Source organism: Grammomys surdaster, unplaced genomic scaffold (genome assembly GCF_004785775.1).
Source record: "Grammomys surdaster isolate TR1022 unplaced genomic scaffold, NIH_TR_1.0 371, whole genome shotgun sequence".
NCBI lineage: Eukaryota > Metazoa > Chordata > Mammalia > Rodentia > Muridae > Grammomys > Grammomys surdaster.
Genome location: NW_021604790.1, coordinates 2,742,769 through 2,770,470, shown reverse-complemented (window position 1 = coordinate 2,770,470; position 27,702 = coordinate 2,742,769). Strand labels below are relative to the sequence as shown.

Here is a 27,702-nt window from a genome sequence, read left to right as displayed (position 1 = left end):
AATTTCATGTGGTTTTCGGACATAAATACAATGTTTAAAATTAACACAAATGTAAAAAAATGAAACTAAACATTTCCAACAAAGTAATTTATTTTTTTCCTGAGAGACTAAATTCAGTACAATATTTGTTTCCATAACATTCAACATGTTTTTTGTCAAACTTAACCACTTTCTATGCAGTGACTGTGGTGGGGTGGTCTATTTTATTTGACTACCCTCAATGTAATTCATTTGGTAGTTCTAAAGCATATCAGTGATCAAAATGTTTCTCCCTACAGTTACTCCTGCATTCTCAATCAGTTTCTTCCGCACATCATCTAAAGAAAATTTATGTGGTGTGATTACACTCTTTTTTTTTATACCAGGATTTCTAAAGCTAAGAAAAAAACACTAACATCAAAAACATCAGTGTTTCTAGTCAAGGATATTTCAATTAAATTTCATCAGTACATTATATTATAGTTTAACTCATGCTAGAAACTTTAAAACCCAAGATCTTCTGAGTCACATAATGCCAACATTTCATATTAATGAATAAATTATTCGGGTTCTCATACAAAGATATTAAGTGATGAAAACAGAAAAAGCCAAGCTTTCAAGTGCTTTTAAAAAAAAAATACAGAAGCAAACAAATGAACATAACTACACAAAATATACACTAACTAATTGAGAAACTAAACTAGTTAAAGGTTAACCTAAAAATACATTTTAGAACTTCGTGATACCCTCATTAAAGACAGCAAACTAAGGGTATTAAAACAAGAGTCATTATTTTAGTTACTAGGCATCGAGTCTATAAGATCCAGATAAAGGAATGTTTTATTTTGATTCAATTTAAATACTTTAAAATTGGAAATATTTAATAATTGATAGTATAATTAAAATTTAAAGAATATACACTAATGATTTGAACAGGTTTTATATTCAGTAACTTGCATGGTTTTCACACTGGCACTTTTATCACTAATTTAGGAGAATCAGATGCATTTCCCTCCATATACTTAGGCACTAAGATTTCAAATTTATAAATATGGTAGTATTTTAAATATTAAATTTACATGAATATTGGGTTTATTATCCCGGTTTTCCTTTGTTTCCTAGGTATTATCCAGTTTTGTAAGGAAAATACTTTTAAATCACAATCAAAACTTGTCTTGGTTACTAAACTGTAGCCATAATTGGGTTACAGTCACTTAGACTCATTATTTGGAATTATACTTACTAAGGCAGAACTAAATGAAACTTATCTCCTAGAAGAATTTCACATTTGCATTTACCTGCACTGAAGAATGGATTTAAGCAATTTTTAGCTGTAAGGAGATATTTAATAAAATAAACTTGCTATCTTTGACTACTCAGAACTCCTAGAATAATCAACTTTACCTTTGAGTTCACTTTAAACTGTATCTGATTCATTCCAAGCAGATTTTTAAATAGAAGTTAGACTTCATTGAAGTATTAACTTTAAATCTGAAAGAAAATTAATGGACTGAAAGTTTGACAAGTTCATTAAAAATTTTAGCACATCTTGATACATTTACTTATCAGCTTCCTTCTGCTGGCATTTCCTTAATGTTTACTTGTTTCACCTCTCTGATTCATTGGATTGCTACTATTTATGCTTTCATGGACTTTATCTTCACAGTTTACTAGATCTTGGAAAGCCTTTTCCATGTCAGCTTGGCCCGCTGTACTTGCTGTTTTTGGCAAGGTCATCTGCAGTGCACACCATAGGGTAGTGCGTGCTTTTCGAGTAGCTACACACATCTCTTTAATTGCTGTAGCAAGAGCAAAAACATCTGTAAAATAAATAGGATTATTTCTTATTATTCACTTAAATACTCCTTACATTTAAGAAGCTCAATGCTGTTGCTACCAAATGATCAAACATTATTTTTATAAAATGGCAGTAGCTAAGATAATGAAATATTTTGGTTTTTTTTTAAATAAAAACCATTTAAGTAAAAGCATTGTTACTTTATCTTTGATCTGTATAGCAATAACTATGATTTGGTAAAAAAAGACTGTATCTTAAAACAGGCATTATAATTAAATGTATAAAATTTAAAAAGAGAACAATATACTTTGGGAATAAATAATGTGGTGATCATTTCTATTTGTTCAGGTAAGTGTTAATTTTAGAAATTCAATCTTTTAATCCCAGAATCTGATTTTATTAATATTCAAAATATTATACTACTGTATCAAAAGAGTTTGAATTAATGTTTGTACCTCTGTCATCTTGGCACCTAGGCACTCCTTGTCTTTGCCGATTTGAAGCATTAACAATTTCATCCTTTCTTCGTGACTGTACAATGTGAATTGACTCCAAGTGTCTATCAAGAGCAGTAGAGATATTAGCATGAAGGGGAGAGCTTCGAAGACGTTCCATTTTGCCTAGTAAAGTCACCACCTGAGGGAAACATTTAAATTTTGATAAGGCAAACATGTCTTTAATGAAGTATAGTAGAGAACAACAATAATCATTCAATGAATAAGTGGATGCTTACTATGTCCTAAGAATGTTGTAGTGGAAAGAAAATTGGAAAGTCTTTATATTAGTTTGTGTCTGTTAATTCTAAAAGTTATAGTTGATTACTGAGAATAATAATGAAAAATCTAATATTCAAATACATTTAAGATCAAATAGTGCTAAGACCTGATATTGGGTTTTTGTCAAGTAATAGCCCATAAGTAGAATGCTGTTAGTAAGGATCACCTAAAGAAGAATTTCCGTTAAAGTCAGCTGGGCATGATGATACACACCTTAATCCTAGAACCTGAGAGAAAAAAACAGGTGGTCTTTTTGAGTTTGAGGCCTGGTCCACATAGCAATTTCCAGACCAGCCAGAGCTTCATTGTGAGACCCTGACTCAAAAAGATGTTAAGGGGTGGAAGAGGGAGTAGTCGTGCTGGAGAGATGGCTCAGTGGTTAAGAACATTGACTGACACTCTTCCAGAGGTCCTGAATTCAATTCCCAGCAACCACAAGGTAGCCCAAACCATCTGTAATGGGATCCAATGCCCTCTCTGGTGTGTCTGAGGAGAGCAACAGTGTACTCATATATATATATAATAAAATCTTTTTAAAAAAGACATTAACTATTTTTGATTAATCCTGACCTCAACAAGTCCTCTTTATGGGTCTCCAATAATTTCTTTTTGGAAATCAGAAATAGACCATTCAAACTAACATATTTTTTTCCTAAGAGATTGTGTGTGTGTGTGTGTGCGTGTGTGTGCGCGCATGTTTGTGTGTCTTGTCTCTGCATGTGTGCCTGCCTGAAGAGACCAGAAGAGGGTATGAGAGCCTTTGAGGCTAAGACATAGGCAGCTCTGCAGCCCACTGTGGGTATTGAGAACCAAACTCATGTGCTTTGGAAGAACAGGAAGACCAGTAAGCACTCTTAACCTCGAGCCGCCTCTCCAGCCACACCTGTTAGTTTTAAGGCATCCATAATACAAACAATAAAGATTTACATTTACATTGAAATGATGTAAGGTATTATAATTGCCAAAACTGCTAATGAAAATCAGCAGTGATTTTAGTGCTGGAATTACAGGTGTACACCACCATACCTGGTTTATGTGGCACTAGGGCTTGTGTGTGCTAGACAAACATTCTATCAACTGAGCTACATTATTTCTAGTCCCTGGACTAGAAAAATTTTTGTTAATGAACTTTTAAAAGGGTACCAGAGCTGGGGAGATGGATTACTGGATAAAGTGCTTGCCACACAAGTACCAATACCAGAGTTCAGATTCCCAACACTCATGTAATCTTGGTAGCCTGCCTGTAATCCCAGTGCTCCAGAGGCAGAGACAGGATCTCTTGGGCAAACTGGCTAGCTACACTAGCCAAACTGGTGAGTTGTGGGTTCAAGTGAGAGATCCTGCCTCAATATATATGGTAGAGAGCGCATAAGGAAAACAATACCAACCTCTGGCCTCTACAGGCATCTGCACACGCATACATGTACACCCTCACGTGTGCCCACAGATGTAAAATACACACACACATACACACACACACACACACACACACACACACACACACACACATATGCATGTACACCACACTCCCATGCTAATGAAAAGCTAAAACGTCACTGGGTATATTAAATTAGTACAGGGAGTTACATTTAATATGCCTAACATGTTTCAAGATCTAACCAATGTAAATTAAAGAACTTTTTAATTAATTGATATGTGACTATCAAGTAAGTAAAATAATTGTCACTGGGAACTAATTATTAACAAGTCTGTTCCAAGTGTTAATTATTTTCCTCCTTTTGTACACCAGTAAGATCCTTGAGGGCTAAAAAGATGAACAATAACAATAAAAAACATATGCAAAACTCCAATGAGGTAAAAATTATGTTTCTCAATAGAGGAGGGCCAAGAGGATAATGGGGGTAAGAAAGACACATAGCTAACGGTTTTCATTATGTGGAATCCAGATGTAAATGTATACAACAAAAGTAGAGAGGCTACTTGAAGGGAGAGGGAACAAGAGAAGGTAATGTATGGTGAAGTGTACTATCAAAATGCCATCATTCTTGTTTTTATCTTTATTTTACATTTTTTAAAAGATCTATTTGTATAATCAGAGGATAACGTACAGGAGTTGATTCTCTCCTTCCACCCACCATGTGGCTTCTAGGAATCAAACTTAGGTTGTTAGCCTTGGCATTAAGCACCTTTACCCACTGAGCCATCTTTCAGGCCCTTTAAAGCTTTTTTTTTTTTTTTTTTTTTTTGGTTTTTTTTTTTGGTTTTTTCGAGACAGGGTTTCTCTGTGTAGCCCTGGCTGTCCTGGAACTCACCCTGTAGACCAGGCTAGCCTCGAACTCTCGAACTCAGAAATCCGCCTGTCTCAGCCTCCCAAGTGCTGGGATTAAAGGCGTGCGCCACCACCGCCCGGCTCCTTTAAAGCTTTTTAAAGTGTTGGTTTTAAAAGCATTCTTTCCATCAGGGGTTCCTTTGCCAATGTGTATTTGAAGAGAATTTCTTTAAATTACTAAAAATATTATGTTATGATGCTGGGGATGTAACTCAAGTTTTCATACATGTTAAGGATAAGTCTACCAGTAATTTGTAACCATTTCTAGCCCACTCAAATTACTTATTAAATGACTATGAAGCTATTCTTGTCTTTCCCTAACATGCAGGATAGCTATATAGTTATATAGTTATATAGTTATAAACATGAGTTTGAGTTGTGTTGAGGAGGTGGTACAGACAGTAAAGTGCTAGCTGAGCAAGCATGAGAGCCTGAGTTCAGATCCTCAGCACCCATGTTTAAAAAAAAAAAAAAAGCCAAACAGTGATGTCCACCTGTAATCCAGTGCTGAGGAAGTGGAGATAGAGGGTACCTACGTCAGCTAGTAAGCTAGCCTAGATAAATCAGTGACCTTCAGGTTCTGAGAGACCCTGTCTCAAAAAAACTAAGGTGGAAAGCAATTGAGGAAGATCCCACTGTACACACAAAAGATTTTTTTCTCAGCTATCTGTAAGTGATTTTACTAGTGTTTTTGTTTGTTTGGGGCCTAGGCTGTTTTCAAACACACTAATATAGCTGAGGCTGGCCTTAATCTTGATCCCCCTGCTTCCACGTCCCGAATGCTGGCATTTCATATATATGCCATCACACCTGGCTGTAATGTGATATTAAAATCTTTTACCACTCTAACTTGCTGAAATTCTTTAAAATTTCTATCAAATAATTTTTAAAAGTCCATTATTGGATGTTTTAACAGCTTACTCTGGCTTGTTCTCGAAGTTCATCCACAATTAATCGATCAACTCTAGATGGGTTGGAAGTCAGTCTTGGAATTGGAGTATTATTAGTACTGGATACTTTTTTTCCTGGATAATTCTTGGCAAGGGCTAATTCAGTCTGTGAAATATAATTTTTAGAGACTAGATTTTAAAAACATGATTCACCTGTGAATATTTTTCACAGCTCTAAAAAATAGAAAAATTTCCCCTTTAAATATAAGTTACTTGGTGTCAAAAGACAACCAATATAAACCGCATTTATATGCTAACTTAGAAAGTGAAAAACTGAAAAAAAAAACAATATAAACCACAGTACCATAATTTTTCTCATACTTATTATATTTACTTTAAAACTCTCCAACAATTTAATACTAAAACAAAACAAACAAACAAACAAACAAAAAAAACCTCTGTAACCCAATAAGGGAGAAAATCTACCTCATAGGAACTTTTAAAAGAGAAAATAACAACTGTTTGAAAACTCTAATCTTTCAATCTTTAAGTAACCTCGTTAAGTCCTTTATAGCATTGAATTAAATACTGTACAATATTTACAGAAAAATCCAGATAGAAATAAATACTCTTAGGCTGGGCAATGGTGGCTCACACCTTTAATCCCATCACTCAGGAGGCATAGGCAGGAGGATCTCTGAGTTCAAGGCCAGGCTGGTCTACAGAGTGAGTATCATGACAGCTAGAGCTATTTAGAGAAAACCTGTCTAGAAAAGCCAAAAAAGTACTTTTTTGTTTTGTTTTGTTTTTCAAGACAGGGTTTCTCTGTGTAGCCCTGGCGGTCCTGGAATTCATTCTGTAGACCAGGCTGGCCTCGAACTCAGAAATCCACCTGCCTCTGCTTCCCAAGTGCTGGGATTAAAGGTGTGTACCACCACTGCTCGGCTTTTTTTTTTTTTTTTTTTGCAAAAAAGTACTCTTAAACCAAACAAAGTAAACAAAGACAAGCAGATGGAACATACTGTTACTTCTAAATGGATAATTCTGTGTTACCTTTTTTCTCTCCTTTTCCAATGCTCTCCATTGCTCATAGCACTCTTCTAGACGAATATGAAGCTCACTAGCTGGTCCACTACGGGTTTTAATTGGTCTTTGAAATCCAAAAGTTGGCACAAAACCAGAAAAGGAATTATCACCATACATCATATCATTAAAATAAGGATATAAATGGCTTAAGTCATCATAAGAAAACAAATCATAGGAATCCAACAGTGGAACAACTGAATGGCCAAATGGGTGGGTAGATCTTAGGGGAAACCCATTTGAACCAAGTTGTTGAAAACCCTGATTATGTCGTAAATCTCCCATCATGTAATTATTAGAAAAGCATGAGGCCTGTGTGCGATTCACACGGCTATTAATACTGTTGTCTCCACTTCCTTGTCTGTGGCTATTAAAATGACCCTGTGACTCTAACAGATCTTGATATGTATTTTGAGGTAAGCCATCAAAATGCTTTGGAATGTCCTCAGGATCATAATGTCCACTCTGGGGCTTGGCTTGAAAATTATGTTTGTTTACATTTTCTATTATCCCATACTGTGAAGCTGAATAGCTATCACAAAATCCATTCGGTTGCTTTATTTTTTTCTCTGTAACCGATTCAAAAAGATTGTCTTCTCCAGTTTTGGTTAGTCCTTCCATGTGATTCACAGATTGAATTCTTTCTGCACCATTGTAGCTAAAATCAAAACTAGAAAATGCTGAAGGGTTTTCTTGGCAATACTTCTGAAATAAATTGCTATTTGAGGTTAAATTTGTAGATGAGAGTTGGGGAAAATCTGAAGAATGGTTAGAACCTTTTGAAGCTGCACTTAAATGACTATTCAATTTCATCAAGTTACCTTGATTTCGATAAGGAATAGGAAGGTTATTTTTTGTTTGAACATTCATCCAAGTGGGTCTGTTTAAACTGATACCTCCTGAAGATGTTGCAGAATTTGAGAATAAATTCACTGATTTAAAATATTCAGAGTTTAGGGGATCAGGCTTAGCAAACTGTTGCTTTTCAGTGACATTAGCAAAATCATTGTTAGCTGGACAAGCTGTGTGAGGCTTTAGTCCATATTCTGATTTTAAGCCAAAATCAGCAGTGAATGCTGCTTCCTTTGCAAACTGTTTTTCTGTCAGATGAGGTGTTGTTTTTGGAAATGCAAAATTCTGCTGGTCAGGTATTGCCTCCTCCATTTTTTTCTGATTGGCTGGTTTAACTTGAAATAACTTCGTATAGACATCTGCTTCCACAGTTGGTGTTTCAGGTGTACCATTGGCTAATTTTTTACCATCTTGGACACTAAAATTTGAACATTTGTTAAGCTTTGTCTTATTAGGATGAGCATATTCTGGGTATCTACAATAATCTGCATTTTCATTATATCTATTAAATTGGGAAAGAAATATCTCTGCCCTTTTATGCTGTAATGGTGTTTCAAGACCTTTAGTACATATTTTCTCTCTTCCATAGGCATAAGTATCAATTCCTGATTCTTTCATGATATCAGACGGACCAGTCTGTGGTGTAAAACAGTTTTTGATAAATGGATATTCTTGAAAAGTTGCCTTAACTGTATCATTTGTCTGAATATTGTAACAGTTAGAATGATCACTTCTTGAGAGGTACAACCATTGTTCTTCAAGGTCTAAACCAGTATATCCATGATAAAGTTCATCTATTTTTTGCTGTGGTGTGAGAGTACTATTATGCAAGTATTGCTTTTCCACTGCTGACACAGATTCACCACTATAAAAAGCTTGCTGAGAGATAGATGTATCTATTGGCCTTTTGGTTTCAGTTAAGAGGTCATGGTGATCTACAAATCTGCTTGTGTTCATTGGCCAAACTGACTTTAAATTGGAGGAGCAGGTCCTAGAACAAGTAAACATACTTAATTACAATGTAAATCTTAGAGACTTTATTTACTCTGGAAACATTAGGAAAGAATAAAAAGAAATTCCCTTGCCCCACTGCACCATTCTCAAATCTTTCCCAACCCTTTTTTATAAACTACTACTGTTTCCAACAAGTCAATCATATGGAATGTGCTATCTGCTGTAAGACTTGGGTGCCAAATAAAGGTGACCACATATATATATGATGGTGTTTTAAGATTATGAGTGAAATTGAAAAATTCCCTTTGCCTTAGCGGCATAGCACAAAGCATTACTCATGTTTGTGATACTTATGTAAACATGATTACTGTACTGCCAGTCCTTTAGTAGTATAGGACACAGCTATGTCTAATATATAATATCAGGTGGTGATAATGACTATTACTAGTTTATACATTTACTGTACTATATTTAAATTTTTAGATTTATATTATTATTTATTATGTCTATGTATATGTGTCTGCATGTGGGTATGTGCATGTATGTCCAGTTCCCTCCAGGGCCAAAGCAATTATATATGATGGAGCTGGAGATACAAAAAGTTATGAGCTACCTCACATGGGTACTGAAAAATGAGCGTGGGTTCTTTGAATAGTAAATACTCTTAACCACTGAGCCATCTTTCCAGCCCCTGTATATTTTTTTTGGCTATTTATCTTTAAATAAATTGTAGAATTGTCATTACACCAGCAGCAGCCTTGTATATTCTAAGATTACACTGTCTCTCATTTCTCTGTCTTTTGTGGGTATACTTGTAGACAGGGTCTTGTTATAAGTCAAAGTCAACCTCAAACCCTCAAACCTTCTAGGTAGCCAAAGGATGGCCTCCAAATCTAGATTGTACTACCTCAGCTTCAACTGAGATTATAGACATGTGCACCCACTTGGGGCACTTTATGGTTACTGTGTCTTTGACTACATCAAGGAGGTGCACTGAATGATTGGCCTATACCCTTTAGCTCTGGGTAAGTACTATGTTCTCATGACACTGAAATAGTGTAATGATGCAGTTGTTGGAACCTGTCCCCATCATTAAGCAATGCATGACTATATGCATTTTAATTTTACTATCTTCTCCACAGTTTTCTAGAAGTCATTATCATTAGCCAATGCCCAAGGTGGGTAGCTTTAGGGTCTTACATGAATTGTTTATACTAAGCAAATAGTTTTTTCTTTGAATAGGTTATTATATAATTCAAAAGTATGTTGACCAAAATTATAATGAAAAAAGATGTGTTTTGCTTAAAATAATTTTGAAACTAAAGTATTTTAACTGGTTACATATGTATGACATATTTTCTTATTAATAGGGTACTTGGATAATATGGCATCCACACCCGAATAAAACAATTAAAATATTTTAAAACCTCTACCACATGAATAAAATCCATATGTATTCCTGCAATGAGCTTTTCCTTCGAGGTCTAAGTTTAAAGCCTCTTAGAATTTATGTTCCCTAAGCCAAACTTCGGGCTCATGAACTTAAGGGAAATAACTATGAATTACGCAAGAATTTTTTTTCAAATCAAAGTTCTTAAGCAAGTAAAACATTATACTGAACGTTCAATTGTATGGCAAGTACTTAGCAAAATCAAGGCTCCTAGAAACAAATATTTGAAAATACCTATTATCGTATGATCCATTGTTAAATATTAAATAACAAGATAACCTAGTATATGTCAATTAAAAGGGCTAATACACACCATAAAGCTTATATACTAACCCTTCAGCAAAATATGGTTGCGACTTATCCTGTTCTTCCAAAATGTTAGACACAAGTCCATATAAGTCTGTTTCACTGCCATAGTCATTTCTTTCGGTCTGAATCCTAAAAATGAATATCATATATAAACTATCTTATTTATTAAAATATATCAATTTCTCCTTCCATATTCCATTATTTCTTGTTTTTATTCCTTTTTCGTTTGTGGTGCTAAAGATCAAATCCAGGACCTCATGCATGCTAGAGAAGTGCTCTAACATTAAGCTACATTCCCATCCCCTTTATCATCTTTTCTGTAAGACAGACTGATTCTATTCATCATTTCAAACAGAGAAAAAACAAGAACATTTCCTACTTTAGTATATTATCTATTATATAAACATTTCTCATTTCAAGTCCTATGCCTAGTTTACAAAATATGCTTACCTCTTATTTCTCTATAACATATGCTATTGATTTAAAGTGACCAAGATATAAATTTCTGACCAACAATGTCACAGAAATTCTTGGTACCACTCCTAAAAGCATGTCCAGTACAATTATATATCATTCTAAATCTGTTCAATTTTTTCATTTGTTATTTGAAAATCAAATGAAGCTACAGGCATGGTAGCACACTCTTTCAGTGCTAGCATTTAGGAGGCAGAGGCAGGCAGATATCCATGACTTTGAGGTTAGCATGATCTAGTCAGTGAGTTCTAGGCCAGCTAAGGCTACAAAGTAAGACTGTCACAAAAACAAACAAACAAACCAAAAACCAAAAAAAAGGAGGGAAGGAAGGAAGGAAGGAAGGAAGGAAGGAAGGAAGGAAGGAAGGAAGGGAGAGAGAGAGAGAGAGAGAGAGAGAGAGAAAGAAAGAAAGAAAGAAAGGCAAAACAACCACAAAACCATGAAACAGCTGTTGCTTTTACGCCCTTGTATTAAATATTGGATAAAAAGATGAAATGTGATATGAGCATCATAGACAACATGGCAATTTTACAGTTGTTCATTAAATATAGTAGTTTATGGGCTATTCCTATATCTTTGCCAAGTAGTGATTAAGCTGAAGTTTCACGTCTCTGAAGTGCTACACAACAATTAATAGGATCTAATACACTGGTTCTCAACTTTGATTCATGACACCTTTGGGGGCTTTGAATGACCCTTTCACAGGATGTCACCTAAGACTATCAGAAAACACAGATATTTACATTAAGGTTCATAATGGTAGCAAAATTATAGTTATGAAGTAGCAACAAAAATATTATGGTTGGAGGGTCACCAGAACATGAGGAACTGTATTAAAGTGTCACACACAGCATTAGGAAGGGTGAGAACCACTGATCTAATATGTAAATGAAGAGACACAAACACTTGGAAAATTGCTATCTTTTACTTTTTCTGTTTTTAAAAATAATTCTTTCCTAAACGTAATGTTTTGCTGTTTAAAGTATAACTTCTATGCAAGGCATGGTAATACACACCTATAATTCCAGCACTCAGAAGGTTGAGGCAGGAAAATTACTGTAAATTTGAGCCTAGCCAGGGCTACACAATGCAATACTGTTTTCAAAAGAGAAAAAAACAAGTCCAGGTGGTTTAATCCCAGCACTCAGCAGATAGAGGCAGTTGGATCTCTGTGAATTTGAGGCCAGTCTGGCCTACAGAATGAGCTCTAGGACAACCAGGGCTATCACGAAAAGAAACCCTGTCTTGAAAAACAAACAAACAAAACCAACCAACAACAACAACAAAAAAAAAATTAGCCAGGCTTGGTGGTACATTCCTCTAATCCCAGCACTTGAAAGGCAGAGGACAGAGATAGATGAATCTCAGAGATCAAGGCCAGCCTGGTCTACATAGTAAACTCCATGACAGCTAGAATTATGTAGAGACCCTGTCTCAAAAGCAAAACTCAATTAATCAAACAAACTCTAAAATTGAGTTGTAACCTATCTGAAACAACAAAAGAAATAAATTTTTCTTATTTTTCTTTCATTGTTGGACTATTTTAGAAATAATTGAGATAGGTAAATATTAGTAGTCATTTAGTTATCTGTTGAATGTATAATCTTGAAATATTAAAATTGTACTTTTTAAAGACTTATTTATTTATATATGTGAGTACATTGTAGCTGTCTTCAGACACACCAGAAGAGGTCATCAGACCCTATTACAGATGGTTGTGAGCCACCATGTAGTTGCTGGGAATTGAACTCAGGACCTCTGGAAGAGCAGTCAGTGCTCTTAACCACTGAACCATCTCCCCAGCCCCTAAAATTGTATTTTAACAAGGGTATGTGACTTACCAAACTATACATTGAACAAATTGTATACCATCAAGTTTAATATTTTTCCACTATACAGTGTTAGTTCTAAAGATTATCAATATGAAATTTTCTTTGTATATAAGATCTAGAAATTTCTCAATCTAATATTTGCCAAACCATCAATAATTATCATTTTGGGAGAAGAGAAAGAGTGGTCAAAGTAAAGTTTTATTTTTCTTTACTACATATTTCTGTAAAGTTTGAGGTTTTCTGCTTTCTTTTATTGAAACAGGGACTTACTATATATAGCTCCAGCTGTCTGGAACACACAATGTAGACCAGGCTGACATTTAATTCCCAGAGATCTGCGTATCTCTGTCTCTTGAATGCTGGCATTGAAGGAGTGTGCCCAGACTGAATTTTTTCAATAGCATCTGTCAACTTCAGTTATTTTTGGAGAACTGTGTATTATATAGTCTAATATTTAATTACCCATAAATTTTAACTTTCAGTGTTTTTTATTAGTAAGACTCAACAAATATGTTTCCTTACTAAACATACATCAAGCCTCCATTAATAGCTCCCTTATATGTAATTAAAATAAGTGTAAACATCACTCCAAGCAAGCTTCTCTTCCTAACAGCTTTCTGTAATGTTTTATTTATACACACACATGAATACCAGGCTGTCTTTGAACCTACAAAGTACCACCAATCCACCCCTGTTCTCTTTTTAAATCCTCATTTGCAGTCCCTGGTATGTTATTATTGTCATTATCTTCTTTACTATAAGATTATAAAGACAAGAATAATATTTACTGTATCAATTCTATTTTCCCTATGTAAGAGAATATTTGACATGCAGTAAGCTCTTATTGTTTGCAGGGTAGAAAATACTTTAAAATATTTCATGTTGCATAAAACCTTGTTTTTTGTATATTATAAGAAAAATGAGTGAAATTTTTAAATTGGATAAAATAGTTCTAAACATTTTAATTTTATTTATGTATGAATGCTATATCTGCATGTATGACTGCATGCCAGAAGAGGACATCAGATCTCATCATAGATATTGCTGGGAATTGAACTCAGGACCTCTGGAAAAGCAGACAATGCTCTTAACCACTGAGCTATCTCTTCAGACCCCTAAGATATAAACATTTTTAATTATGTTTAGAGTTGGCAAGATGCCTCAGCAGGTTATAAGCGCTTACCACCAAGCCTAATGACCTGAGCTCCATCCCTGAGACATATAAGGAGAACCAGCTTCCTGAAGTTGTCCTTAACACAGGCACACACACAGACAGACACGCACACACAATTTTTGAAATTTTAAAAATATTATCTTTAGAAAGAAGAACTGAAGACACCTGAGATTTGGGATCCAAGAACTAGTTCAGTGCTTAAGAAAATGTCTTGCTCTAGTAGAGGATGCAGGTTAAGTTACCAGCACCCAAGTGGTGACTCACAGCCAATCATTAACTCCAGTTTCAGGGGATTAAAAACCAGTCTGACTTCCACGGGGAACAGGCATACATGTGGTACACAGACATAATGCAAGCAAAACACCTGTGAACATAAAATAATCTAAAAACATTTTAAAAGAAAGTTGAGATTTATATACTACTGCAGATCAAGCCCTCAAGAGGTAAAGGCAGAAAGGTAACAAGTATGAAGCCAGCCTCTGTCTAAAAGCATTAACTAAAAATTATATACAAATAGCTGCCTGATTTATGCTTTCTTAAAACTTTGATTAACATTAATAAATAATCTAATTATAATCCCACAATATTAAATTAGAAGATAGAAATCTAATATACTTTGATCCCTGTGAAATCAAACTTTAGAAACTCATTAAACCAGAGAAATTTATTAATTTACCTGTTCTTTACACTGATCTGAGAACTAGAAGGCTGTTTAATATCATCTCCATAAGTAGACCACGGTGCATAGAAGAGTGAGGAGTCTATAGAACTTGCATACTCTGTTGATGACGAGAGTGGAGTGCAGGTCTGCCTTAGGTCTACATTGTCTTCATTCTAAAATTTTAAAGAAATATTTCTACATTAGAGATCAAATTTTCATTTATTAGAGAGTATTAGCAAAATAGTAAGAAAACATAATAATACAGGTGTTAGAAGTTGGGATAGCTACTCGAGAACTCTGTCAAAAGCTAGAACACAAACAGCTGTGAGGCATTACAATCTGAGACAATTCCTCAGCTCTGTTCCAGCACTGAAGCTGAAGCGACTCTGACAGTATATGAACATGGTTTTGTTGCAATAAATTTTTATGTACAAAAAGTTACTGATCAGATCTAGAGTTTTTGTTAAGCTAAAGATATATCAAGCCTCCATTAATAGCTCCCTTATATTAGGATAAAAGTGATCAGCTAATGAGACTGCTCAGTGAATAAAGGTGCTTGCCACCAAGTCTGATGACTTGAGCTTACAAATCCAGGACTCACAACAACCCAAGTTGTCCTTGGATCTCCACACATGTGCCACAGACACAAGTGTCCTGTCTCCCACCCCACCGCCCAAAATGATAAATGTGATCATTTTTAATTCATAAAGGTAGGAGCAGAAAGATGGCTCAGAGGGTAAAAGTGCTTGCCCTTAAAAGCCTGATGACCCGAGTTCTATCCCTGGAACTCACAGTGGATGAGAAAAACTCCAAAAGTTGTCCTCTGACCTCTCTGTGTGTGCCATGGAATGTGTGCACTTATATTCACATGTACATATCATAGCACAGTAAAAGTTGTAATGTAAAAGTTATTGTAAGTTAGAAATAGTAGAAGTAGACATCATTCCCTTAGGCCGCTCTTTGCAAAATCTTACTGATAGCTGTAATTGCTGTAGTTTCAATACTTGAAACACAGAAGACTTTGTGTGGATACTAGTGGTACTACTTTAAGTAAATTATACACAAAATTTACTTTTTTTTTCTTAGATAGGATTGTAGAAGTTTGGTCTGGCTCTTCCACCCTACCCCATGCTCCCAGAAATAAGACTCATACTCAAAATATATTTACCTATACCTTGGCCATATATAGCTAGGCTCATTTATAACTAGAGTATAACCACATAACCCACTTATTCTGATCTACATTCTGCCACATGGCTGCTTACCTGTGCTTAGGTACTATGTGTACGTTTTGTCACAACTTTCTGGGTCAATCTCTCATGCCCGGCTCTGTCTCAGAATTTTGTCTCCTGGATGTCTCACTTCCTATTTCCTGCCTAATCCATAGGCCATCAAATTTATTATTGACAGGTGCCACATCCAAACAGACATAAGATATTCTCTCTACACAGTCCAGGCTGGCCTTGAACTTACAAGGAATGGCCTAAAATTTCTGAACTCCCTTTCACTCTCTCTTTCAAATGCTATTTTAGGAGTGCACTACCATGCCCAGCTTTACAAAATTTATTCAATGAAAAACATACAACTATGTGAAATCCTTTAATTTTCATAGAAATTTCACATATATTATTTTATTTAGTCAACTTAGGAAACAAGTATTATCTCTTTGTTGTTGTTGAGACAGGGCAATCTTGCTCTGTATTTCAGGCTGGTTTGGAACTCATTTTATAGCCCAAGCTGGCTTTAAACTCACAATAATCATCCTGCCTCAGATTCCCAAACACTGGGATTATAGACAGTGCCCCACTTGGCTTTTCTATTTTAAAAACAAAGAAACTGAGTCTGAGAATATAGCTCAGTAGAGAACACTTGACTATCATCAGAAAAAATAAAACAAAACAAAAAAACAAGGTTATAGATTACTCAGCAAATACATGACAAAATCAAGCTAAAACTCAAAATCTTACTCCTAATCAAGGGTCTTTTTCACAAATTTTAAAATCTTGACCCTACTTTATGTTTCCAAAAGATATTGAAAAATATAAGTAAAATGATAAATATTGTTATCTCTTTGGAGAATTTAAAGCTATTACTACAATTAGGAGGAAACCAGGTGTGACAGCACTCATCTGCAATTTCAGCACTTACAAGATAGAAGCAGGAGAATTAGTTCAAGACTAGCCTCAGATATATGAGTTCAAGACCAGATTGGTCAGTATATAAAATCCTGTCTCAAAAAAAAACTAAAAATGACCTTGAATTTCTGATCATTTTCCCTTTACCTTCCCAGCACTAGGATTATAGCTTGGTATCGCCATACCAAGTTTATGCAATGCTAGGATCATACTCAGAGCTTTGTGCATGTTAGGCAAGCATTCTACAACTAAACTACACACCCACAGCCCAAATATGTACTTTTTGATAAAACAATCAACTAAAATAATATGGTGAGAAATATGTGGATACTTTTCTGTTAAAATATTTATAAAGTTTGGTAATATATAAATATTTGAGTAAATGTTAATTATACTGTTTATATACTTTATATACATGAAATAATTAAGTGGAATTAGTTCCAAGTAAATTTTAGGAAAACGATACTATAGGCAATAGAGAAGTCTTGTCTAGGGAGTGAAAGATCTGGATTTTAGGAATTGGGGGTGTACTTCAGTTGTCAGAGCTCATGTTTAGCACATACAAAATTCTGAATTCAAACCCAGCATCCTTTAACCTGGTGCTGGCCACACCTACAATCTCAACTCTACAGTGGTAGAAGCAGGAAGATCAGAAGTTCATCATCATGTTCAGCTAAATGCTGAGTTAACAGCCAGCTTGGGTTATATGAGACTGTTAAAAAAGAAAGAGAGAGAAAGAGAGAGAAAGAGAGAGAGAGAGAGAGAGAGAGAGAGATCTGGGTTCTGTATAAGGCATAAATCAAACCTCAGTTTCTCAATCTATACAGTAGATATAGGTTATTATTCCTATGTATTGTTATGACTAGAAATACATTAATATTGATGACCTGCTTAAAATTTTCAAATAGAATTTGCAGGGTGCAAGAGAGATGGCTGAGAAGGTAAGAAGAGTACTTGCTGCTTTTGGGAGAGGACCCAGGTTCAACTCTCAACACCCATATGATGGCTTTCACCAATCTGTAACTCCAGTTCCAGGGAAACTGCCTCATTTGTCCTCCATAGGCAAGCACATGGTGCACATAAAAACATGCAGGCTAAACACTCATACACATTTTTAAAAAATGTTATTCTATGCCTGATTTTAAAAAACTTTGTCTTACCAAGCCTGGTGGTGCATACCTTTAATCCCAGAACTTAGGAGGCAGAGGCAGATCTCTGAGTTGGAGGCCACCCTGGTCTACAGAGTCAATTCCAGGACAGTTAGAGCTACACCAGAGAAATGAAACTGTGTTTTGAGAAGCCAGAACAAACAAAACAAACAAAACTCAAAACCAAAGTTTTAGTGAGGTAAACAGTAGCATGTAATTAAAGACACTGTAAAGGAAATTAAAGGTATAAAAAATTTTTACCTTTAATTTATCAAGTGCGTTTGAAATTTAAAACTAAAAAGTATCACAATAGGTGCTTAAAATAAAACAATATTATCTAGTCTCGCTAAATAATTTTCTTACTTGCTAAATGAATTTTTAAATTACTGACATGTTATATACTAAGGACAGGATGGGAATGAACCAAGAAAAAAATCTTTTCTTGGAGGGCTGGAGGGATTGCACAGCAGTTAAGAGCACTGACTGCTCTTCTGAAGGATCAAAATTCAATGGCTGTTTGCAAAGTCCTCTTCGGGTCTCCAGAGGTGGTGCACAGACATACACGATGGCAAAACTACCATATATATTAAAATATATTTGGTAGTTTTTTGAGACAGAGTTTCTCTATGTATCCCTGCCTGTCCTAGAACTCGCTCGGTAGATGAGGCTGGCCTCGAACTCAGAGATCTGCCTGCCTTTGCCTCCCGAGTGCTGGGATTACCGGCGTGCACCAACACTGCCTGGCTTAAATTTTTTAAAAATTAAAACAATTTTTTCTCATGTCTAAAACCAAATGTGTATTATGCAAACTCTAAAATGTTTTCCTCTGGACCAGTCGGATGGCAGCAGGGTGCTTGCTGCTGATCCTGAGGACCTGAGTCCGATCGTGAGGAACCGCGTTCAAACCCCAGGACCCCACATGGTGGACGCTGAGAACTGAAAAGTCCTCTGATCTCCACCTGTTTGCCATGGCATGTTTCCACGCCCCATCCCCCATAAAAAAATATAATTTAAAAAATTTGGTGTCTGTGTAGAGCTAGATAAATATAATCATTATAGCCCCCGTTTTCCCCAGCTTCTAATTCTGACTGGAGTTTTTTCAGCGTGTATGGGACTAGAGCTGAAAGTCCTGGGTTTGCGTTAGGGCATGGGGCGGGGGCGGGGGGGGTGGCTACAAAGGAAGCGGGGGGGGGGAGATACATGGGGAGGGGGGGCGAGCAAAGTACTGAATTCGTTAATGGACCTGCGACTTGTAGCAATCATAGAAGGACGTGGAGCCGGTCAGCATCATGCTGTTGAACACATCAGATAATCTACTGCTGGTGTCCACACTGAGGTTCCAGCAACGATTCGCACTGCCGCGGAACGCCACCTTCGGCTGCTCGAAACGAGGAGACGCGAGGTCATCACGGAGCACGGCGAAGGCAGGGCTGCAGCCAGGGCCGTCTAACTGCAGATCCTTAGGGGACACTAACCTGGGGTCCCTCCTTCAGTCTCCCCCCGCCCCCGGTTCCTCTCCAAACCCTCCTCCTCCCCGTCACTGCGCACCAGCTCCGCGACGCGCGGCGGCCCTCGACGGCCCTGACAGACGCCGCGGCGCCAGAGCGCCTCGACAGGCTGACAGAGGTGGCGGCTCCGCAATGGAGGCCTCAGTGACGTCGACCTTCGACCAGAGCCCCCCTTCCCCCACTCGCGACTCGGCCCGACGACATGTCGGGGCTCCCCGCCCGCGACCCGCAATCTCCCGTGCCCCACCACACACACCCACAGCACCACCACCATCACCACCACCCCGGCCTCCTTAAAGAAGCGTGCAGAGGGACGCGCCTGCTCCTCCGCGTCCTTCCCGGGTCGCCATCCTCGAAGCCCCCCGCCAGTTACCTCAGGTCCCTCCCTCAGGCCTTGGGGGTGACGGGGCCGGCAGGTGTCTCCGCCGCTCACCTCCATGGGGGCCCCCCAGCTCCTCCTGGACTAGCTACAGCTCCCGGGGTACGGGGATGAGGGAGGACGTCGAGGCCCAGCTCCCTCAGCCCGCACCCCACCGCTGCCGCAGCCGCCGTCGGCGCTGCCTGGAGCCGGTCTGTGGGTGGGGGGCCGAGCCGAGAGGGTGCGACAGAGAAGAGGCCGTTACATTGCTGCCCGGGGCTCGCGACTAGGCACCGGCCGCCGGCGCCCCGCCCCACCCACGCCCAGGAGGCCCGTCACCCCGCATCCCGCACCCCTCATTGGCCCGCTGCCCAGCCAATGGGCAACGGCCTCCAGGGTCTGTTACCCCCCCAGAGACAAGGCAAAGAAGGAGCAGTTAGCCGACTTCGCTCTAGGCTTGCTCAGGCCACTTCTGAGATTTTCCCGCTCAAAGAAAGCTCGCTCGGGATTGGCCAGAATGGACGAGCACCGACCCGCTGATTGGCTGATAGGAGGCGCGCGCTTACTGGCTTGGTAGCGGTGCTTGGAAGATTAGAGAAATTGCACAGCAACTGGCCGATGCCCTTAAAGCCCTCTGCCCCACACCGACGCCAATATCTTCGTTTTGTGTCTTGTTCTCCACCCCTAGTTCCCAGAATTCCACAGAGCCGCCAGCCCAATAGACAGTTGTAGCCTTTTTGAGAGGGCAAAGAAACGAAACCCTTGTAGAGCTAAATGACAAAAGCTGCCCACTGTCCTAGGCTTAGGTTTCCTTTAGGGCGAAGGTGTTTTGACTATTAAATGTGAATATGACTTTTTGAACAAACTTCACCCTGAATTTGTTTTGAGGTTTTATTTATTTATTTACTAATGTTTGTTGTTTTAAAGCTATTCCCGGGCCCTTACGAGATGTTGACATAGGCAGTCTCATTAGAGTCTTAGAAAAATGCAAAGTCCATCCCCAGCAATCCTCAAAATATGTGTAAGCGCGAGCACGGGATGGGGGTCGGGGGAGGACACTGAAATATTAAAGGAGTAAACACAAGTGTTTTAAGGTGTTTGCACTTAAAATCAAAATTTGAGAAGTACCAGATTAAGAAGATGTTCATTTAGCTTGGGCACTAATGGAAGTAGACCAGGGGGATGAGCTTGCTGGCCCGTGTAGGCCTGACAGTTTTTTCAGATTCACAGCCATCTCTAACTCAAGATGGAGAATGACAGAGGAAATACACCATATCAGACTCTGGCCTCCAACACAGACACAAATGGACAAGTATGTACACATGGGCACACACACAAGCACAAATTAGAAAAAGAGATTTGGGATTGGGGTGATAATAAATTACTTGCCGTCAAGTGTGAGAACCTGAATCCCGTCCCCAGAACCCACGGCAAAAACCAGGCATGATAAATGTGTAATCCCAGCGCTTGGGAGGCACAGGTGAATTGCTGGGCCGTACTGGCCTGCCAGCCTACCTCCTCGGCAAGGTCCAGTAAAGCAACGCCCCATCTCAAAATACAAGATGGGGGACAGCAAGCTGGTTCAATAGTAAAGGTAGGTGTCTCCAAGACTGATAGATGAATTTGAACCATCATGCAAGGTGAGAATCAACTCCACCAAGTTGTCCTCTGGCATCCACATGTATTCAGTCATGCATGAACTTCCATACTCATATACACCCATACAATAAACACACATATGCCCATATAATAGACAGATTTTTTTATTTTTGTTTTTGTTGTTTAGAGAGAGTCTCTACATAGTCCTGGCTTTCCTGAAACTCACTTTATAGACTAGGCTGATCTCAAACTCACAGAGATCCACCTGCCTCTGACTCCCAAGTGCTGGGATTAAAGGCATGTATTACCATGCCTGGCTCTGATGTAATTTTTTAATTTAAAAAAATGATGGCTGGGTGGGGCAGTTCACTGAGTTAGAGGCTAGCCTGGTCCACGGAGCATATTCCACGACAGCTGGAGCTACACAGAGAAACCCTGTCTCAAAAAACCAAACTGAAAATGTCTAAATATAAAGTGGATAACATCTGAGTTTTGATACCTGAAGTAGATATCTGGCCTCCACATGTAAGCTGTTATGTAACAGTTTCCTCAGAGATTGAAACATTCCATTCTTCAGGGAAGCCCCTTAAGCAGGAAGGCTAACAATTCAAAAGAGCTGAAGGAAGTCCCTGAAACTGACCAGAGTCACTAGGCCCTTCCCTATCATAAAAGCTCAGAGCCTCTCTCAGAACAACCAACCTGCCAAAAATAAGCAATTAAAAAACAAAACAAAAAAAAACCCCACAAAAAATCTCTCATATCTGACTAGCTCCTTGGGAGAAGCAGAAAACAGCCAAGCTGCCTGGAAGAGGTTTAGACCATCTGAGGCATCTGGAAGCGGCATTTTTCAACCTGTTTAGCAGCCTGCAGGCTGCACTGTGTGTCCCACATTCCCAGCCTTGTGAGCTGTCACACATGCTGGGGTAGTCCTTAGTGAATCGGCTCTCTTTAAATAATTTCTGCTTCAGTAATAACCCTGCAATCATACTCTTGTAAGTAATTCAATAAAACTCATTGGTTCAGCAATTTAGATTTGGTGGTATTGGTTCTTTGGTCCTTCAGGAGTTCCCTATCTGTGGTCAGTAGACGTGTATGTCGAATCTCCTTAGGAAAAGTTTTATCATACAAAACACACACACACGTATATCTATATACACACAAACATGTCCACAAGTTCAAAAAAGGAGACGTGGGCAGTATTATCAAAGCCTATAGAGTTGTTTAGTTACAAAAGCTTACAGCTTGTTTAAGATCGGCACCAGCTCCTTGTGTCAGATTCTCCAGAAACCTGGAAAAAATGACCCTGTTGACTTCTACTTTTAAGGGGACAGGATAAGGATGGTTTCTAGCTACATACTGTTCTAGAGTCCCATTGCTAATCTGATTTGATGATCTAGCACTTTCTTGTTTTGTTTGCTTTTGGTTTCTTTTGCTTGTTTGTTTTTTGTTTTGTTTTGAGACAGGCTTTCTCTGTGTAAGGAAAAGCGGCTATCCTGGAACTCAATTCGTAGGTGAGGCTGGCCTCGAACTCACAAAGATTCATCTGCTTCTGCCTCTGGAGTACTGGGATTAAAGGTGTGTGCCACCAATGCCCAGCTCACACTTTGGATTTTTCCTCTTTAAATAGATTTTAGTTTTTAGGGATTTTTACATCTGAAAGTACAGAGGGTTTCCATATGCCCCCAGTCCCACACATGCATCTTCCCCCAATGTCAGCATCTTGCCTTGGAGGGCTACACTGCTCACAATCAATGGATCTCCTTGATGCATCCTTCCCACTGCCATCCACAGCCCAGGTAGAGTTCCTTCTCGATGTGGTGATTTCAGTGGGATAGCACAAGTCCCTGGGTGAGGTAACATATGAAATATTTTCACCACCTTGAAAAAAGTCTCCTGTTGGGCTGGAGAGAGTGTGGACAACTTCTTACAAGAGAACTTGAATTTAGTGTCCATCCTTCGTCAGGTGGCTTGCTACCTCCTGTAACTCCAGCTCCAGGGGATCTGCTGCCCTTTGGCCTTCACAGTTGCCAGCACTTGTACACACACCAACACAGATACACATACATATGACATAATTTTTTTAATAAATAAATAAATCCCTGTTCCACCTATCAGTCACTAATGAATACACGATGCCTCCCGGCATGCTCCTGGAAACCCTTGATCTTTACTGTATTCATAACTTTGCCCCTTCCAGAACGTCATCTAGAATTATACAGCATTTGGCATTTGCAGATTGGCATCTTTCCCTTGGTGCTATGCTCTGGAGATTCTTCAGCACCTTTTCATGACTTTATATAGAGATTTTTTTTCCTTCAGTTTTTGAACATTTATTTGACAACTGATTGTTAAAACCCTCAAGATCGCCGGGCGGTGGTGGCACACGCCTTTAATCCCAGCACTTGGGATGCAGAGGCAGGCAGATTTCTGAGTTTGAGAGTTCGAGGCTAGCCTGGTCTACAGAGTGAGTTCCAGGACAGCCAGGGCTACATGGAAAAACCCTGTCTCGGAAAAAAAAAAAAAAAAAAAAAACCCTCAAGACCAGCTGGATGCCACACCAACTGCCCTCACAGATTCAGGCTTTGCTCCTTTATGGAATCCAAGCCTGACTCTTTAATGCAAAGTGTTCAGGGCCCTCATTAGCCTGCTCCAGTTACACTTTCTCTTGCACTCAGCCACTTTAGCCACAGGTTGACTTCTGAAGGTGGTAGGCCACAAAGCCAGGACCATGGCACATACTTTCCAAATGATGGCATCATCTGTGATCTTGACTGACCTGGAACCCACGGAGATCTACCTGCCTCTGCCTCCCTCATGCTGGGATTAAAGCTGTGCACCCACACGCTTCTCACTCATTTCTGTTTAACACTCAGCGTTCCACTGTTCCAATGTCCCATGGGCTACCCATTAACCTACTGAAGGGTTAGTTTGACAGTTGTGAACTAAGCTGCTATGAACATCAGTGTTCAGGTTTTGTATTCACAGGTTTTAAAGTCATGTGATGAAACACCAAGGACCTCAATTGCTATTCTGTATGGAAAATGATAATGTCGTAAGACACTACCCAAGTGATGCCATTTTACTTTCTCTCTAGCAATGAGCAAGAATGGTGGCTGTTCTAGACTCTCACCAACACTTGGTACTGTCAGCCCTTCGGCTTTTAGCCATTTGATTAAACATGTCGTGACATCTCTCTATTGTACATTGTTCTTGGCCATGCTAGGAATCAAACCCAGGGCCTCACACATGCTAAGCAACTAAAAGAGAATATTGGCACTTGCCAAAACCAGTGAACTGAGTTTCATCCCTGGGACCCATGTGACATAAGGAGAGAACAACCTCCCTCTAAGTTGCCCTCTGACACGCATGCTTGTGCCCTGGCACCACCCTAATCTTTTACTTTCTTGCTTCTTATTGCATTCCTGGTTTTTTTTCGTGTTTTGTTTTTTGTTTTTTGTTTTTTGGGGTTTTTTTTGTTTTTTGTTGGTTTTTGGCTCTCCAGTTTCTAGACGAGCAATTCGTAACAGGTGACCTTTAGATGGGCAGCATCAGCACCACATGGGAATTTGGTTAGAAATTCTTGGTTTTGGTCCTCACCAAGACTTACTAAAGGCAAAAGTGTGCAGATGTGGCCCAGCGGTGTGTGCATATCAACAGCCTTCCTACTGATGCAAACTGAGGTTTGGAAACACCGTTGTAGGCCAGCTTCGTTGCTATGGTAGCCTCCAACCACCTGTAGCTACAGAACTCTTGTAAGTGGCTAGGATGAATACAGATTGTACTGTGAATGTTAAGTGTGCCACAGATGCCAAAGAAAAAGGCTTAGTTGAAAAAAAAAAGTGAACTATCTCATTAATACTTTTCGTTTTGGTTTTTTGTTTTTGTTTTTTTGTTTGTTTGTTTGTTTGTTTGGTTTGTTTTTTTGTTTTTTGGGGTTTTTTTTTTTTTGGTTTTTCGAGACAGAGATTCTCTGTGTAGTCCGGTAGTCCTGGCTGTCCTGAAACTCACTCTGTAGACCAGGCTGGCCTTGAACTCACAAATCCACCTGCCTCTGCCTCCCAAGTGCTGGGATTAAAGGCGTGCGCCACCACCACCCGGCACATTAATACTTTTCATATCGATAAAATTGAAACGATTTTCTTTAGCTATATGGAATTGAATAAAGCAATGTTAAAGGTAATTTTACCTGCTTCTAGTTTTTTAGAACATGGAGTAGGATCTGGGGAGGTGGTTCAGTGGCTGAGATCAGCTATTACTCTTTCAGAGGACCCAAGTTCAGTTCCCAGCACCCACATGGCAGCTCACAACTGACCACCATTCCAGTTCCAGGAGAAGGGACACCCTCTTCTGACCTTCTTGAGTACCAGGCATGCATACAGTACATGGACATGCAGACAGGCAAAACAACCAAACATAGAATAAAATAGTTTTTAAAAAGTAAATAAAAATAAGACATGGAACGGTTGGAGAGATGGCTCCATTGGTAAAGTCACCTATGCATAAGAACCTGAGTTTGGGTCGTTAGCACCCATATAAAAGCCAAGCAGGTTTCAACCCCAGTAAAACAGATGGATCCCAGGGGCTTTCTGCCCACGCAGTCTAGATGAAATGGTGAGCTTCAGGTTCACTAAAATATCCTTTCTGGGCTGTAGAGATGGCTTAGTTAGTTAAGAGCACTGGCTGCTCTTCCAGAGGATCCAGGTTAAATTCCCAGCACCCACATGGAGGCTCACAATTGTCTTTAACTCCAGTTCCAGGAGATATGGAACCCTCAAACAGACAGACATACGAGGCAAAACACTAATGCACATAAAATAAAAATAAATAATTCTAAAAAAAAACCAAAAGACCCTCTCTCAAAAACTAAGTGAGATTAAAGAAGAGATTAAAGAAGACAGTAGGCCGGGAGGTGGTGGCGCACGCCTTTAATCCCAGCACTTGGGAGGCAGAGGAAGGTGAATTTCTGAGTTTGAGACCAGCCTGGTCTACAGAGTGAGTTCCAGGACAGCCAGGGTTATACAGAGAAACCCTGTCTCAAAAAAACAAAACAAAACAAAACAAAAAAGAAAGAAAGAAAGAAGACAGTAGATATCCTCACACAAGCCTATGCACATGTGCATACATATGTACTCTCAAAAAAAAGTATAAATAATATAGAGTTTCCACAAATTTTTTCTACTATTGTTTTTCTTTTATGCTGGGACTAGAACTCAGGTCAACATGAATAAAATGATAGGTATGTACACCCTAGAGTTACACCCTAGCCCCAGAAACCTTGAGCTAGGTACTGACTCGATCTGTAGACCTGGTTAGCCTAGGGCTCCTGCTTCTGCTTTCCAAAGGCTGGAATTAAAGGTAAAATATTTGGCCTCTTCATGTTTTCAAATTCATCACCATCAGTAGTAGTAATAGTAGCAGTGTGTGTGTGTGTGTGTGTGTGCGTGTGTGTGTGTTTGTATCAGCATGCACAGGCACAGGTATAAGCATGGAAGTCAGAGAGCAACTTTCAGGGTCAAATCTTGCCTGACATTTATTTCTATATAGCCCATGAGCTGAGAATGATTTTAACTTGTAATAGTTGAAAATAAAAAATTTAAATATAATAAAATATTATTGGCCTGATTGTGGAGGTGTAAGCCTTTAATACTAGAACTTATAGAGGGTGGTATGCAGAGGTAAAACAGATCTCTGTGAGGTCCAGGCCAGCCTAGTCTAAATAATGAATTCCAGGGCATCCAGGTCTACATAGGAGTGAGATATTTGTCTCGAAAAGAGGGGGGCAAGGAGGAGAAGAAGAGAAGGAAGAGGAGGAAGGGAATAGTCTTTGATCTTTCTCATGTGAGTATTTTTATATGTATTACACACACCCAGCACAAATGTAACAGAAAGCACAGCTCAACCCAATCTGCCGCCACATGACAGACAGAGTAATTTAGTACGATAAGTCATATACGTAATTTTAATACGGCATAATTTAATATGGCAATAGTCAACTTCTAGAGCAGGACTTCCTTGGACCTGCCAGCAGAATAAATACTAATGAAGAGTCTTTTAATATAGCTTAAAGCTTAGGCAGTTTGCAGGGCATTCTCCCATCCAGCTCACCTAGCTGAACCCAACTATCCTGCCGCATGGTCCATGTCTGTTCCCTCTGGGTCCACTCCCTAAATCTCTCTGACTTCCCGAGTCACTCTACTAGCCAGGAGGCTCCACCCTTTATTCCTGCTCCAGTTATTGGCCGTCAGCTGTTTATTACAAGCACTCAGTATCGAGACAATCTCTCAAACAGTTTTAGATTGCCTCTAGGTATGGAGGGCTGTCTGAACTTCAAGTACCTGAGGCCATGTGAAAGGACAGGTCTTTACAAATATAAGGCCAGCGATGGGCCATAGAAATGACAATACCAACATCCTGCGAGCATTTAGAATTGAC

General features: G+C 38.9%; 1 protein-coding gene across 1 annotated transcript; it reads right to left on the bottom strand.

Annotated features, from left to right (window-relative positions):
* Positions 1-74: 74 nt before the first annotated feature.
* Positions 75-19,928, bottom strand: Meioc (meiosis specific with coiled-coil domain). Its single transcript, XM_028780341.1, has 8 exons — positions 19,687-19,928; positions 19,049-19,183; positions 14,538-14,695; positions 10,406-10,510; positions 6,787-8,659; positions 5,765-5,899; positions 2,233-2,413; positions 75-1,799 (listed from the first exon to the last, which is right to left on the bottom strand). The coding sequence occupies exons 1-8, from the start codon at positions 19,750-19,752 to the stop codon at positions 1,570-1,572; spliced, it is 2,883 nt and encodes a 960-aa protein (XP_028636174.1). The 5' UTR covers positions 19,753-19,928; the 3' UTR covers positions 75-1,569.
* Between the last annotated feature and the right edge of the window lie 7,774 nt (positions 19,929-27,702).